The 16,823-nt window shown below is 43.3% G+C and overlaps 1 protein-coding gene across 17 annotated transcripts in view; it reads left to right on the top strand.

Annotated features, from left to right (window-relative positions):
- Positions 1–16,823, top strand: part of LOC102685831 (membrane-associated phosphatidylinositol transfer protein 2) — a 104,009-nt gene that overhangs the window by 64,930 nt on the left and 22,256 nt on the right. For 11 of the 17 annotated variants that reach the window (XM_069181909.1, XM_069181908.1, XM_069181913.1 and 8 more), the window contains 8 exons: positions 1,369–1,490; positions 3,651–3,884; positions 7,413–7,742; positions 11,288–11,383; positions 11,765–11,869; positions 13,042–13,112; positions 13,553–13,624; positions 16,372–16,616. In XM_069181909.1, coding sequence (XP_069038010.1) covers positions 1,369–1,490; positions 3,651–3,884; positions 7,413–7,742; positions 11,288–11,383; positions 11,765–11,869; positions 13,042–13,112; positions 13,553–13,624; positions 16,372–16,616 — 1,275 coding nt within the window. The remainder of the gene's footprint in view (positions 1–1,368; positions 1,491–3,650; positions 3,885–7,412; positions 7,743–11,287; positions 11,384–11,764; positions 11,870–13,041; positions 13,113–13,552; positions 13,625–16,371; positions 16,617–16,823) is intronic. The other 6 variants (XM_069181914.1, XM_069181910.1, XM_069181918.1 and 3 more) reach the window with 3 other exon arrangements.

The following is a 16,823-nucleotide window of genomic DNA, read 5'->3' as shown; positions in this document are numbered from 1 at the left end:
ATTCATTGCATCTCATTTCAAAGCATCCTTGAAAACTGTGTTTCTGAACCCGAGCTGTAAACAACAACAAATGAAACCATCGCAGCAATGATTCTTAACCTTTCTGAAGTCATCTAGAAGCCGGATTCCAGAAGTACTTGTCATTCGTGGTTAACATGAGTATTTCTAGCTGTTCTGCTTGATGTTCTGTGTAGAGATGCTTCTTAAGGCTAGTGGAGACCCAGACCTCTCCAGCCTAGGTGAGAGACTTTCAGGGCAAGCAGGCCTAAGGATCCAGCTCATCTGGGAGACTCGCCCAGCAGCTTCTCTTAAACGTGGAGCAGCTGTTTGGAGAGGTGGTTAGGACTCTGTTCTGTGGTCCAGAGATTCAGGAGTCCTAATCCAAGGCAGGATGCTGCTCTTGTATTCTTTCACAAGGTACTTCACTCAGATTGCTCCAGCAAATGCCCTGCTGTCTAAATGGGTACCCTCCAGGTCACCACTGTAAATGAGAATTTGTTCTCAATTGATCCATATGGTTATATAAAGGATTTGAAAAAAGAAAGGCTTTCACAGATCAATCAGACAGCAACCCACCCGTCTCACCTGCTAAATTAAAGAGATGTGACACAGCCAGCGCTGGCCCCCACATTTCAAACAGCACATTACAATAAGACTGCATCTTCAGGGAAGAGAGAGATGCAGCCTCCTGTCGGAGATAATTGTCTCCAGCACTTGACCTTGGGCCTTCCCAGTATCAAGTGCAGCTTTCACAGATTAATAATCACCTTAGAACTCAGGGACAGATTACACACGCAAGCACTCTTTTGTCTCAGTTTAGTCTAGTACTGTGTGAATAGGATAAGCTATGAAGAGGGTGTACGATAGAGAGTTTTCTTTTTTCTCTTTGTGGATCATGAGGTAGCTCAGAACTTTGTATCATGTTACTTTTTTGTAATATCAGACTAAACTCCGTTTTGAATTAAATGCATAAATGCTAAACAAAGGCACTGTTATTTATTTTTACCTTGATCAGGTTAGGCAGGTTTTGTTTCTGCACACAGATCGCAGAATCATGACCAGTAGCAGCAGTTAGTACTAGTTACAGAAACCCAGCTGATCTCCCTAACCATTTTGCAAGAATGCAAGAATGGCAACACTGATGGCTTTCTGAGATGAGCAACACTTGCCTAGAAGAGCAAGAGTCTATGAAGGTAGACCTCAGGAAAGGGGGGTTATAGTGATGTTTTGTGATACTGTTGATTGAAATGACACATTTAGGAAGTTCAGACGGGCAGTAATTTGTTTTACAGATTATATACAGCTGCGTGCACAGAGAAGCATTCCATGTGCTATTCTCAGGCTCGGCTGTGTGCTTCTGTTTTTCAGGTATACCTGCCCTTTTGTGGAGAAGTTCTCTATCGATATTGAAACTTATTACAAACCAGACCCCGGAGACCAGGTGGATGTTTTCAACTTGTTGTCTGCAGAGAGGAGGCAGAGGGTTCTAGGTACGTTAATCTTGTGTGACTCAACACCTTCTGGATTCCTTCTCCATGCTTTTGTTGTAGTTATATCTAGATTTAGATATTTTTTTTTGCTTCCAGTGTTTGTGGAATTTATTATCAACCTATGAAGGAAAAATGCTTTGACCTTTATCAGCGTGTCATAATAAAACTCTTTAAACTACACAGGCCATATTGCACGTTGGACTGTACATAGTGCTTAGCTAAACAGTTGAAGTTCTGAAGTGACTTACAGAGTGTAATCGACAATACAGTGACTTTGCTGGCTTTGACCAATCCAGTTTTATTTTGTCTACAGCCCCAGTGCCCCCTGTGTGGAGGTGAAATGGTTTTGAACCTGTTTGGTGTAAATCTTTCACAAGGCCACGGGGTTAGGGCTCACCTGCAGACAGGTTTTCCATTTAGCGTCGGGGATAAAGGCTCCTTCTCTCCCTCTGATAAGAGGAAGATGGCTAAAATTGAGGTTAAGAGGCCACTTCATTAAGTGAGAGCAAGGGCCCTCAGCACACAATCACGCAGCTCCTTCACATCAGATTAGTTGTAGTTGCTGTCTGGACCCAGACTTAACGCTGTTCTAAGAGCAATCATGTCACCAAATAAATGCCTCATTTGGATCTTCTCATGAAATGAATTGGAAGCTGAGGTGACAGGGACTAGCTACAGTATTTTCTACTTGTATTCTTTATATTGTCACTGAAGTGTACAGCTGTGTTACTTCAACGTTAACTCAAGGAATACATCAGGCAGAATTCACCTCATTCACTGCCAGTAAAACACAAGGGTACACGTTGAAATAAATTAACTAAATATTCAGAGTTCTGTGGTTTGTCTAGAAATTAAAAAAGAAAAATGTGGCTTCAGTATGTCTGGCTAATGGTTCGATATAAAAAAACAATGTCTGTTATTTTTAACTTAATTGTTTCACAAGAATATAATGAGAATAAACTGAGATCCAAACAAGTAAATGATTTAACTAAAGGCTGACACAGCCGTGGTACCAATTGCAGTGTTTAAAGGCTCTTTCTCTGTTTGCTCTTAACAGTGACACACACAGCAGTGGCTGCTAAAGTTTAACATACCCTCTGGTTTATAATTTTATATAGGTTTCATCACCCAGCAACACAGCTGTTATGTTTAACCATGCAGACACACCACATGGTTGGGGGGTTTTGCTTTCCTTTATCAGAGATACCCAGAGGGTCCTGTTAGCGAAATGGTGATGTTTCTCTGGAGAGGAGCTCAGCATGTCTTTGCCTCTGATTCAGAGAAGCCTCTTCCAGAATTCTTAAAGATACGTTGGCAGTTTGTGTAGCAGTGACGAACAGAGCAGCAGGGTCTTTTTCACCTTTCTGTTACATGAGCTGTGCTGGCACCCTCTTCAATCTGGACCACAAACATTTAACATGATGCTTTTTTCATGAAATGGGCACAGGAAAGCTCACTAGGGGCAGTCTTCAATTGCATACAGTATAAAACAGTGACATATTACCTGACCTTTAAATAGATAATTATTCAAAGCAGTCTTAGGGCAAACAGTAATGTAATTGTATGTAAATTAGAGTAATTCTAAAAAGATTAACACAATGCTTTAGCTGTAAAACCTTCTTAAGTTTTGTCTTAAGTCTTCACAGCCGAAACATTGGGTTTTACTCTTTTGTTTCTACTTTTTATCATATACTACTTGTTCCTTTGCAGATAAATCATCAGTGCAGCTTTTTGCTCTATTTGGTTGATGATTTGAAAGCATTATTTTCTTTTGAAAATTAAATCCAGGCATTCCTGTGAGTCTTTGAAAGAGGAATCTGAATAACTCTGAGATGATGTTAAGGTCTCACAGAAGAAATAATGTCTTTAAATGATGAAAATTCGTTCATCCATCGTTATTCATCATCAGTGTTAAATGATGAAAAACACTCACCCATGGTCCTGCCTGTCTATGTCAGGCAGTTCCTAAACACCATGGACATAAGCAAAGGCACCTAGAGGCTATTAGTCACGATTATACTGTCATATTCTTCTTTTATTTAGCAGTGTCTGTAAAAGATCAGATCATTTCCAGCAATGGCCAAGGTAAAAGAGTTTTGTGATAAAAATCCCGAAGCCCACACGTTTCTGAAATTAACCAGGTTATTCAATCCCACGCAGATCCCATCGATATCGTGAAGGATCCCATCCCCCCGCACGAGTACAAGGCCGAGGAAGACCCCAAACTGTACAAGTCCATCAAAACCAAGAGGGGCCCCCTGACAGAGGACTGGATTGAGGAGTTCAACAACAACCCCGGCAAGATGCCTATCATGTGTGCCTACAAGCTGTGCAAAGTGGAGTTCCGCTACTGGGGCATGCAGTCCAAGATCGAGAGGTTCATCCATGACGTCGGTGCGTGGTGCTCTCTTAATCCTTCCTGCAGCTGCGAAATTCCCAAATGCCTGCAGAACAGCTGGAGTGCAGTTGCACAGGGACTGCAGGGGCCTGGGTGACCATGAGCGTCAGTCACAGCATGTTGGCTTGAAGTCGAAGCCTGCTGGTGGTTTGGTGCTTACAGTCTTGTGCTACAGTGCTTTACACTCCCTGTGGGGGCCACCAGATGTGTCAAGGCTGAGATTCTCAAGAAAGAGAACCTAACTGTCACGTTCTGTGGTCTGTCTATCAATTTTCTAACTATTTCTTCCGAATCAGGGTCTCAGTGGAGCCAGGTTCTATACTGGTAAGGCAGGGTACAACCAGGATGGGATCCCAGTCCCATCGCAGGACATGCAGAGCCATAAACACACTCACTCACGTCAGGCCCAGTTTTCCCAGAAATAAAACTACTAGCATGGCTTTGGGCTGTGGGAAGAAACCAGAGCACCTGAAAGAAACCCACACAAACGTGGAGAATACATACAAACTCCACAAAGATGGCACCCCAGGTCAAGAAGTGAACCCAGGGCCCCAGGGCTGTGAGGCAGCAATGCCAACCACAGTGCGACTGTGCCATCTGCATTTTAGTATTCTTGGATTGAAAAGAGGCGTATTAATTATATTTCAAGTTATTGAATAGTAACAGTACATACTGTACAATATGGCAGTCAGACATGGCTTGCCCACCTCACCCACTGAACCATTGCGGACGACCTTCTTCTTGGCTCATTATAATTCAAGTTCCTTCTCTGCCTAAACTCACATTACAGTACATCAAGCCAGAAGGACTTCGGTTTATAGCAAAAGATTTACTGACTGAAGAGACTGCTTCACTCCATTAATCTGTTGTTTTTTGTAAAGGTCTTTAAACCCTGTCTTCTCCCTTCTATTACCTGAACTAATCCTTAAAACGCACTTAAAAGCACTTGGGAGCCTACTGTATGAGGAGCATTTATCTAAACTGATTATTTGAATGGAGTGAGTCCTGGGATGCGTTTCTGTAGAATTTATAGCCTCAGGCAGAAATTGTGGCAGAATTAAAAGTGGTATAAAAATTCACTTGCCCAGACTCAATTAAGGTATCGGTAGGGGTTCCTGTATTCACCAGTCAATGAGTGGATCTTGCTGTGTGTGCCTGTGTACAATGCCTTTTCTGACACACACAGATCTAAAAGCACTCTCCATGTCTCAGTTGTGAGTAAGTGAATGGAACCTGGACCAAAGCATTCACAAGGTGACATATGAAGGGAAAATAGTTCTCCGAGAGTCAGGCAAACCTTCTGCCTGTCTTTTCTAAACAGCGCCCAGAACAAACATAAATCAGGTGTCCAGACAGTGCTGTTACTGCTTTCCATTTTCTGTGAAAATCTCAGAATCTCAGAAAACTTAAGTCCCTCTGCAGCATATGATCCATCTCCTCTTCCTCCTCCTCCTCTCAGATTTGCATTTCCTATTTTAAACTTTCCCTCCTCCTCGCCTGCCGAGCGCTTTCAAATGTCAGGGCTGTTGAGGAGGGGAAAAACACAGCTTTGATTATAGTTATATAAACAGAGAATTGCAGGCACTAATTCCTATCATCAGCTTGATTTCCATTCAAGACATATTCTTGGTTTATTTTAGGCCTAAGTGGTGTTCTTATCGCAGTGTGTAGGTGGATACCAGGTGTCAGCTAGTTTTCTAAAAATCTGGACGCTTAGAAGTCTAGAAGCCGTGTGACTATCTCCTTAATAATTAACTTGCTTTAAATGAGAACCTATTGAAGGTGTTTTATCTATGCAAAACCACACTACAAAATCATAGCCCCAGTGACTGCATTCTGAGTTCATTTCCTTTTTCTGGCTCATTGTCAGTTACTAATTTTAACTTTTTTGTGTTGTATAGCCTGTCTTTTATCATGGCCTTTATGTCATTCCCAGCTGCTGCACTTTTGATTTCAGAGCATCTCTGTATATCTGTTTAAGACAGCTAGATCCCCACAGTTGCTGAAAATAATTATGGTGTGCTCAATTCATTTTGTGCTAGCGCTGGAGTTATGCACGACTGCTTACGTCATTTCTCAAAATAGAGCACTAATATAAAAGCGTGCAAAAATACCAGTCTCTGTGTAGATTTTGTAGCAGACTGCCTGCAACACTTTGATGCCTTTTTGTACACAGCATGCATTTTGGCAGGTCTAAAAAACATATATATATATATGTTGGCAGTACAGTTAACTCATCATCTTCTCTTTATACAAAACCCTGGGTCCCCAGACCTGCCACAGTGGTGGCATTAAGAGGTATGAAATGCAGAGAGGGTATGTTTGCAGAAGAAACCATGGCACTAAGCTAACATGTCTCTTGAGTATATTTCCCATCATCAGTTCAGCCAGGCTGATGTATTCTTTAGCATTTTGCCCTTTAAAATTAATCTGGTCTTAAACGCTGCAAAATTGGCTAAGGAAAGAGCACAGAAATATCAACAGACAGATTTGAAAGAGCTTCATGCACAGGCTGCTGAGTTGCTGACATTTCTGTCTACCGTTTTCTCCTAATTGCAGTTGCTTTAGGATTTTTTTAGAGTAAAACGTGTAATAACACAAGATATACTCACTTATAGCTCAATATAATTGCTTTCCACTGAGGTTCTGTTATCCCAAATGGCATATTCCTTGTCTTTGGTATGAGGGCACACTAAAAATGATGACATCCCTTCGGTATCACTCCAGCCACAAATGGTGGAGTTACCCACCCCTGGCCAGAAAGAGTGTGCTTCTGTTGTGCTTCATTGTTCTTCAGTTCTTAATCCTTCCATGTCAGTCCAGTAGGAGGACTGAAAATCAATGAGTGTTCTTCGTTATTTTTGTAAAAGGTGAAGGAGCACAGTTTGGGAACTGTTCAGCCCAGTGTTATGGTTGCTGCACCCAATAATTCACACATTAGTCTGCTGTGGCTAGCAGCCCAATTATTTTGTGTCATGTAGAACTGAAAAACTGTCTGAGAATGTCAGTGTGGCAGACATTTAAAGCAGAGCTGTCATGGGCACATGACCGATGGGCATGCCAGTTTGGCGTGGTGCGCGGCTCAGGCCCACAGATGTCAGCTTCATAGCCCTAGCCGCTGTGTCAGTAATCATCTTGCGTCATCGCTCAGTGGTGATGTGAATTAAGAAATCACGTCTGCTTTCAAGAAGGAAATCAGGCTTAGTAATCAGGCTTATTTGCAGATAAAGGACTACTGTACCAGAAAATGGGAGACGTTTTAGCCCGATGCTGCACTGGTGTGATGGAATCGTCACAGATTTGGAAGATTGAAGTTTACGGGTAACTGTCTGGTAAATGATAATGAGCTTAAACACACTCACAAGTTGGAGTTTTGCATAATTTAGTTAAAAAATTGACTTTGATGTGCCATTTGAAACTGAAGATGCTCATTGTATTGGCTCCCGGGCCCCTTCGACGTCCGACAGCCGGGTGTTTCAACCTCCGCCTCCAGTGACGCCAGTTCTCCTCGTCGCCCCCTGCAGGCCTGCGGAAGGTGATGGTGAGGGCCCACCGCCAGGCCTGGTGCTGGCAGGACGAGTGGTATGGCCTGACGATCGAGGACATCCGCCAGCTGGAGCACGAGACGCAGCTGATGCTGGCCCAGAAGATGGCGCAGTTCAGCTGCAGCGAGGAGGGCGAGCAGAACGGGGCGGCTGCCTCCCCGGGAGACAAGGACCAGGAGGCCAAGGCCATCTCTTCCATCGAGGCCGAGGAGCCGCCCAGCGACATGGCTGACTCCCTGCAGACCAGAGGCGGGCTGACCAAACAGTGGTCCACTTCTTCCAAGTCCTCCCGCTCGTCCAAGAGAGGAGGTGAGCTCCGTCGGGGCTCTGAGGGCCACTTTATCTTCGTTTCCTTTCTCTCGCTCAGGCTGCTTCAGTTATATTGGCTGTCAATTCCGTGGAGTACCTCAGGGGTCTGTGTTAGGACCATGGCTTGTCTTCTCTGATTTCTATCAAGAGATTAGATCCTTGTACAGTCAGTGAAGTGCTTTTTCATGAGAATGGGCAAAGAGTGATTAAAGAACAGTGGAGAAGAAGAAAAAGACTTGGAGAAAAGCTCAGAGAGTCTTGAAGACTGGGCAAACACAGGCAGATGGCATTTAATGTAGACATGTAAAGAGTGTAACATGCAGGTAGCAGGTACAAATACAAAATGTAAAAAGTTGTGCTTTCATTCTTTTAGTTACTTTTTAAGTTTAGTCATAAGGTAGGTCAATTCTGAACAATTCTCATTGAAGTGTATATAACATGTTTCATCCAAAATATCCCAAAGGGCTTCAGATTTAAGAGGGAGCCACATCAGCCGTCAAACAGGTGCAGAAGGGAGTTTAATTAAGGGGGGAAATACTGTAGAAAGAGACAAGCATGCCAGTCCATGGTGGAATTCAGACAGACACTAGTGTTAATGCTCTTGCCCTTATTAATGGTTAAATGGCAAAAAATGGCAAAAAAAGGTTTAGTTGACCTCTTAGGAAGTATGTCAACTCCTTCAGAACAGTGTCCACTGTCCTTGTACAGGAGATTGTTTTGTCCAGTTGTGGTCCAGAGTTAAGAGTGCCTCCTACTTGTCCACCAAAATTTGGAAAGACAAACCAGAGGGCACCAATTTCCACAACATCCCTGGAGCAGCCATAGTGAAATTCCTTGCTCAAAGGTAGCTACAAGAGCAGCACCCCACCTGGGACTTGAACATACGACCCTCATGTCACCGCGAGCGCTAGCTATGGAGAGCTGCTCTCTCCATCAGAAAGGCTTATGGGTTTTTGTTGACACATCATTTTATTTTTAACAACATTTTAGAAAAAATGAAACCATAATGTTACGATATACTGCATAGCGAAAAGTGTGGAATTTAAATCAAAGGATGTTACATTCTAATTGTGCATTGCATTATTTAACCTTATTTAGAACGCTGTGGACAATTTGGTAAACTTGTTAGCAATGATGATTTTCGTTCTTTCCCTTGATTTTTCCCCTTGCATTAGAACATCTAGCAGTAGCATTTTGGGGTACAGGCTTCTTTAGCACAGCAGACCCCCAAATGCAGGACAATGGCCTTCAAGGTCAGACTCAGTCTGTCTGTGCAGTGAGGAGGTGTAGAAGGTAAAGAAAGAGAATCGTTACTGCTTTCTCTAGGCAATCGTGCTGCCATGCTCCGGGACTCAGAGTAATACCGGCAGGCTGATGCTGATAGACCTCCTGCATGTGGGGACAGTGTAGCACAGGGGTGCTGAGAGCCTGTATTCCGGACAGATGGCGGGCCTCTGATATACATAGGTCTAGTCCTCCTGCAGAGCCCTCTGCATTTGTAGCTAAGTTAATTAAAACATACTGACTGAAAGCTTTGCCTAGGGGCAGTTTAATTTAATACTTCGTTGTTTTTAGAGGAACAAGATAATACTTATCAAGTGTCCCCGCTGAAACTGTAGCTAAGCCGGCCATGACAAGACATTCAGGAAGTGGCTAACACCTTTGATAAGTTTGCTTGCAGAGGTCATACCGGTAACTCTTAAACTGTCTCTTAAAAAGACATTTTTGATTCCTATGTTCCTGGTTTAAAAAAAAATAGCAAGTAAAAAAAAAAACATACAGAGGCCACACCAGGGGAGGAGCCTCTGCGCCTGCTGTCACCTGGATGAAGTGACGTGGCGCTGCCCTGGGGCACCGTATTTATTTGCCTCGCCCCTGCGTGGTGTCGTGACAGCTGCCTCTCTTGAGGTTACTTTTCACGCTGACAGTTTTATCAGCCGCGCTCCCTGCGAGTGACCTCCCGAGCAATGTGAGAATGCTGTCACCATCTGGGCTGGGCCGCACTTCCCTCTGTATTTATAGAAACTATTAGCCTGGCGGCGCTGACGTCAGCGCCGGGGAAACGCGCCGCTGTCGTGCCCGCCGCATTCCGAAGGGGGCTGGGGTGATTGAGGAGGGGAGCAGGCGAGCCGAGACCGCGCTGCAATTAGCCTCTCTCTCTCTCGACGAAGCAGGAAGGAAGGAGGGAGCTTGAAGCTTAGCCCCTGCTGTACACAAATAGGACACGCTCAGAAAACAGCTTGCAGTGGGTGGCCTGCTTCCCGTTTCCCAGATCAGGTCTGCCCCGGGGCCAGAAACTGTGAAATCCCACCTCCTGGCACTGCTTTCTGAGGACAAAATGGCACCGAACGCTTGTGACATTCAAACAGCCAGAATATGTTCTATAAACGTTTTTTTTCTAGCAGTAGTGGTTACAGTCCCGGTGAAATTGTTTATCGGGGCCTTGTTCTGCACATTTCGCAAAATAAAGGCACGAGCAAAATTTTGTTGGATTTAGTACGGCATTGTGCTTTTGCTGATTGAAGGAGTCAGATTACATTTTGATTAGGAATACTAGCATATTCAACTGTGTCATAAACTATGCACTCATTCATGGTGTGGGATTGCAGTAATAATCCCAGTATTTTAAATGACCCTCTGTTTCTCAATCCAGTTACAAACATTATCAGTTTCATGGATTATTGCATTTATCATGTGATTTTTGTCAGACTGATAATCTTATTTTAACTTTTTGTTGCGAAAAATGTGCTGTCTCTGGCTGTCAAAAGCGTTCTCCTGTCTGCAATAGCCTATGTTTTGCAGATCTTTGACATCTTCGAACATGAGGTTTCTTCCTCTGTGGTGTTTTTTTTCTGAGGGATGTTATAACACTGACCCCTCAAGTATAAAGTTACTCCATACAGCTTGTCTCATTTGTTTTAAAATGGGTTAAATGTCTTAGATTTATGGTGCTGTAATATATAAGGCATTCCCTATACAAATATCACAGGACAGATCAAGTTATATAGCATTTGTAACCAGACTGAACATCACTTATAATACAGTGGCAAAGGACGTTTTGGCTGTGTTTGGAGGCAAAGTAAGCCCCAAGAGATCTGTCTGTCTCTAATCACACCACACTTTTTTTATTGTTTATCTCCCCTATTTGCTCTAATTTAGAGCACCCTTTGTGGTGGTGGAGGGGAGTCCCCAAGCACTGTAAAGCAGAGTGTTCAGAAAAGAGCTCCATACTGTAAGTGGAAGGAGTTATTTACAAGAAAACAAGGTAGTTCTTCAGATCCCCACAGCAGAGTTAACAGGCTCTGCGGCAGGCCGGCATCAGGGCCACAGGACTGCTGCTTTTTCAGTCACCCCAGCTTGGGAAAGCACGGCAGCTTTAACTTCACACCAAGCCTTCAATTCCTCCCGGCTTTCAGCCAGGCCTCGTCATCTCAGCACTACAGTGCATCCACTTAGGATCCCCGCAGGAGAGCCAGCAAAGCTCTGGCGCTTTTCCGGCAGCGCCACGCTAAAGGCCCGCTTTGTTTTCCTCTCCCGGGTGGCAGGGAGCCCCTCTCGTCACAGCATATCAGAGTGGAGGATGCAGAGCATCGCGCGGGACTCGGAGGACAGCTCGGACGACGAGTTCTTCGACGCACACGGTGAGCGGCTCCCCCGGCCTAGCCACCATCCAAGAAAAGGATGGTGTTGTGCGGGATGCCAGAGTACGCACCCATCCTGCCAACGCTGCAGCACCCACCGAGGCGCAGAGAGCAAGAGCGCCAGCTCTCTTTGGCGCAGGGTGTTTTTGGCCTGGTAACAACTGCCGCCTGGGCCAATCAAATCGCAGCAGCACGTTGGAACTGTGACTTGTGATCCAAAGATGAGAGTGATAATAATAACAACTCATCACCGTTATGGCAATAATTTAATGAGAAAGATGCAAGCCTACGTTTCCAGTTTTAATTGTCCCCTTTATATCCTGTTTCTCCGCCTTGTAGGGAAATTCAACATTAACATTATCTTTGTATCCTTTTCCACAGAGGACCTGTCAGACAACGAGGAGATCTTTTCAAAAGAGATCACCAAGTGGAGTTCCAATGACCTGATGGATAAGATAGAGAACACAGACACAGATGAGGTCCAGGGTAGGCATATCAGCGGGAGTAAATTTAAAAGCCTTGAAAGGTGCTCTTGCTCTTTTTGTGACTGAAAAGAGCCTTAGGCTCTTGCGTGAACTGCTAATAGGTTATGCAAGTCTGCTTGTATTTTTCCAGGTCAGTCTAGATTTATGCTTGCATCAGGTAAATAACTGGTTTTTAAAAGCACATTGAAGGCTTCTCCCCTCGGGAGAGTTAGTCAAGCTGAACACAAAATCCCATGTTGCCTTAGTGTTGAACGTAGAAATCGCTGAAGGTGAGTTTGTGAACCGATTTCACATTTGGATGCAGGTTTTATCAAAGAAGAATACTCTGCGCGATGCACAGACCTTAACTGAAACAAAAATCGAGTTAGAAAAATCCCGTGCTTTTAAAGTTCAGTGCATTGATTATTGACAGTTGGTCTGCTTGTTTTCTGCTGTGTGACATTTTGGTGAATCTGTCCTTGGAGCGTCATTTAATTTTCAGGAGGCACGAGTTGGATCAACAAACGATGATCAAAGTACGAAGTTCTGTTTTATGTGAAGGCAGATACATAAGCAAAAAGCTTACACAATGGATAATGAAGTGCTATTCTTTCCTGCTACTGCCTTTAAGGGTTGGTTATTCTGTTGACTCAGTGTCATTGAACCTTACCCTCTTGTAAATTCCTGAGCCTTTGTTAATAGGATTAACCTTAAAACAACAATGTGGCTGAACCCTTATAGTTGACTGCATGTGATAGAGACTATGTGCGTTGTCATCTTAATGGAGTTTAATAAGAGTGTATTTTTTCATGTGTCTTACTAAAAGGTCCTGTGATTGATATCATACACTCAATTAAGGCGGGACAGGTTACAGAACACAGTTGCTCATACCAGTCTAAGCAACCAAACTCGTTTTAGTTTGTCCAAATTATGGTGATAGTTATGCAGATCTAAGTAGAAGTGATCTAAGTGTTATGTTAAATTTGAGATTATTTTGTTAACTGAGATGCTCTATCTTACTCTGCAAATAAACCCAGAAACCTGTAGGCTTTTCATGAAACTTTCAAGAAAATCAGAAATAAAGTCAGCGATAATAGTGAATGGCCAAAAACATATTGCACTGGGCATTTTACTGATACCTGGGGCGTTCTTCCTATATTCCCTTGAATCTGATTCAGTTCTCTTTATTTTCAGGAGATCTTTACCAGGACACCTCAGTGTGCTACAATGTCACTTCAAGTGTGGAAAGACTCAGCATGATTGAGGTACACGGCTGTCCTATACTGTACCTGTCACACAAGAACTAATGCTTAATGGAACCTAATGGATGCAAATCAAATTCAATTACAGTTGTTTAGCTATGATACTAGTTACCTCAAAAACACAGCTTCCTGCAGATCATTTTTACTCTTGTATTCTATTCACATATTTTAATGTATTTCTGCTTTTTAGCATTCAAAACTGTTCCAAGATCTGCTCTGTCTGCAGCTCATTACATGGAGATGAGAGTGGCTCTATTCAGGCATGTTTAATGCATTATATGGCTGCAACTATAGCTGCATGGTTAATAAGTTATTGCACAGGTTGATTAGCTGGGCCAAACAGTCCTGTTGCTAACTAGCACCCAGGGCTGCTTGAGATAGAGAGGACTGAGTGATTTTTTTTGCTTTGCAATCTCCATCTTAACCTGTACTGTTGTGTACAGATTCAAACCTCTGTTAAAGGTACCAACGATAGTTCTGCCCTCCCTACCATTACAGTGACAAGAGTGACGGCAGTAAGTAAAAAATAAAGAGCTCCTGCACTTGTGGTTTGTGTGGCTTAGAGATTAGATCATAGACTAACCCTGCTAGAGCATTAGAATTGGACAGAGAACCCCCACTTGTGCTAGACTAGAGTATGTAGAAGCGTTCAGAGTCTTTTGGACATGTGTGAACTATGTGAAAAGTCAGAAAGATGAGGAACAGCTAAAAACAAAGAAGAGCATTTAGGTAATAATCAAACTCAGTGTATCCTTTAAAATGTTGCTGTCCAACATAAATAGGATATCCCAAATGTTTGGAGTCTGTGTGAGAAGATTTAAAAGCTTAATTTTTTATTTAATCAACAGTTGATCAAATTAGTGGTCTGGTTAAATATCCTGAAAGGGGACACATTTGATTGCTGCACCGTGACACAGCTTGTAAGCATCTGTTTCAGGCATCTGGTGTTTGTACAGAGTTATCAGGTGGAAATCAGTCGCTCTTCAAACAAGTAATTCTTTAAAAGTCATGAAACATTTTTCTGCTATGTTAGGATGTTTTCCGTGATCATTTTAGATATTTAACTATGCAGCTAGGACTCTAGCTCCTAGAAGAGAAACTCCTAGAAGAGTTTCAGCTTGACATCTGACAATGGTTTTGGAAATGATTTTGGCATTATGCCATGTTCCCCTCCAGGAAAAGCACGAAGTGAAAATGGATGGAACTTTGTCACTGCAACATTAAATTAAAATTAATAAATTCAAAACATTTCCTTTACATTTAACTGCAGATAATGTGATGAACTAAATATGTGAATACTAGAAATAGTATTCGTTCATTTCAGCGTTTAAGTTCCTTCTTTGCTTTAAATTTTTTACACTATACTGTAAACAGGCGCCGTCCTTCGGATGAGACGTAAAACCGAGGTCCTGACTCTCTGTGGTCATTAAAAATCCCAGGGCGCTTCTCGAAAAGAGTAGGGGTGTACCCCGGTGTCCTGGCCAAATTTCCAATTGGCCCTTACTAATCATGGCCTCCTAATAATCCCCCTCTATGAATTGGCTACATTACTCTGCTCTCCTCCCCACTGATAGCTGATGTGTGGTGAGCGTTCTGGCGCACTATGGCTGCCGTCGCATCATCCAGGTGGATGCTGCACATTGGTGGTGGTGGAGGGGAGTCCCCATTACCTGTAAAGCGCTTTGAGTGGAGTGTCCAGAAAAGCGCTATATAAGTGTAAGCAATTATTATTATTATTATTATTATTATAAATGGCTATTAGTAGTTGTAGAGTCTTCACTAATACTCCAAATAAGAAAAATAAGTTGTCTTCCAAGTTTAGGATTATTATTAACAGTAATGACATTATGTATTGTACTTGAGGTTACTGTACTGTACCCTGTACATACATCTCCGTTCTGTTGCCAAGAATATTGGTCTGCATGTCTCATACTGAAACGGTTAAGCATCCAGCTAGGCTGAGCTGTGAAACTGCAGGGCTGAAATGCAGCTCAGACAGGCTCTGGGATTAGTGATCAGCATTGCCTGTAAACACTGACTGAGGTACATGAAGCAGAACACTCAGCTGCTGAGATGTAAGTGAAAAGCAGCTCGCCTTATTTCATAAGTCATAGACCTTTAGTGTTTTTAACCAAGAAACACATGGCAAATTTAAGATGATGTAACATAAAAATAAACACAGAAAATAAAGAGCTGCAATAAATTTAAAGACAAGCAAATTACTTAAAAGGAGCCTCCCTATAGCAGGAACACAATACGCCAGTTATGATGAGGCCCTTTTATCAATGAAATGTGCAGAACAGTTAACCATACCTTGTGCACTAATAGTGTTAGGCAGCTCATTTGTGAAAATGTGATACAATGGTGCATTTTATTGCTCCAAACAGATTGCTTCAGCTAGAATTAGCTGGAACCCTAATCTATGCTAATATTTGAGACATGCTTTTTGTTGTCTCTGTTTCAGTTTCTCCCTCCATGCAGAGATTAGATAAGCCTGTGCCCTCTTTATCAGCGGCTACTGAAACTTTATTCATGCACTACCCTGAGCAGAAGGCTGCTATTTTTAGCCTGCAGCCCACTATTACTTTCCTCAGGGACTGGGAGGCACAGGACTGATTAGAGGCTGGCAAAATCCCCGACCACCTTAGACCCTGTTTGAATATTCACAGATGGTGTAGGGTGACACGGTCCACAGCTGAACACGTTTATTTGTGTTCTGAGGTTCTCATTACAGCCGTTAAATCTGACACTTACTCTAAGACTGAACGCCACTTGAATAATAATAATAATAATAATAATAATAATAATAATGCTGTCTGCTACATTTTCCTTTATCTTCGATTGCAAAAGATTGCAATCAGTGCTATTCAGTGGCTGTACAGTAGCAGGCATATTACACTGAAATATTACACTGAAAAAAAATGTTCCTGTCTTTTTAAGCACAGGTTGGTTCATCTGAAATACCCAACTCTGCCTGCATGCTCTGAGGAGGGTGTTTTGTTGTTTTGTTTCACAGTGTCTCGTTCTACTGCCGTTTCTTCTAGGAAACGATTTCCAATTCAATGTAATAGTCTGATCCTCCTGGCGCTTGTTTTACTCACATGTTCCTTGCTTTACGTCCGGATGTTTGAGCCATGGAAGCTCTCTGCATGGAGGGAAGGCATGGTGGGGTTTGGTTTAGTTCAGGCCTCGGAGCATGGGTGAAGCTCCTGAGGTCCTGTGACGCACACGGGCTACAGCCACCTCCCTGGATCCTTTCCAGGACGGCTCCACCCAGCAGTCCCAGCAGCCCAGCAAGATCCACGTCCTCATCCTGGTCCTGCACGGGGGGAACATCCTGGACACCGGCGGCGGAGACCAGAGCAGCAAGCAGGGCGACGTCAACACCATCACCACGGCCTTCGAGACGGTGATGCGGGTGCACTACCCGGCGGCTCTCGGCCGCATCGCCATCCGCCTGGTGCCCTGCCCCGCCATCTGCACCGAGGCCTTCTCTCTGGTGTCCAAGTGAGTCCACGGGGGTAAACCGCCATGGCGGTCAGCCGAGATGTATGCTGAAGGCACTGCTGACAGTCAGCCCACAGCCGGTTTGGTATTTTGTAAGGAAAATCTTTCCAGCTAATGGCCAAAGGTTATGTCCTCTCCTCACATGAAACACCACTATAATATTGCCTACAACAAAATGTTTTTTTAAACCTGTGTCCATTTTTATAT

Source organism: Lepisosteus oculatus, chromosome 22 (genome assembly GCF_040954835.1).
Source record: "Lepisosteus oculatus isolate fLepOcu1 chromosome 22, fLepOcu1.hap2, whole genome shotgun sequence".
In the NCBI taxonomy this organism is placed as follows: domain Eukaryota; kingdom Metazoa; phylum Chordata; class Actinopteri; order Semionotiformes; family Lepisosteidae; genus Lepisosteus; species Lepisosteus oculatus.
Note: the sequence above shows the minus strand (reverse complement) of the source record. Positions and strands in the feature narration are given on the sequence as shown.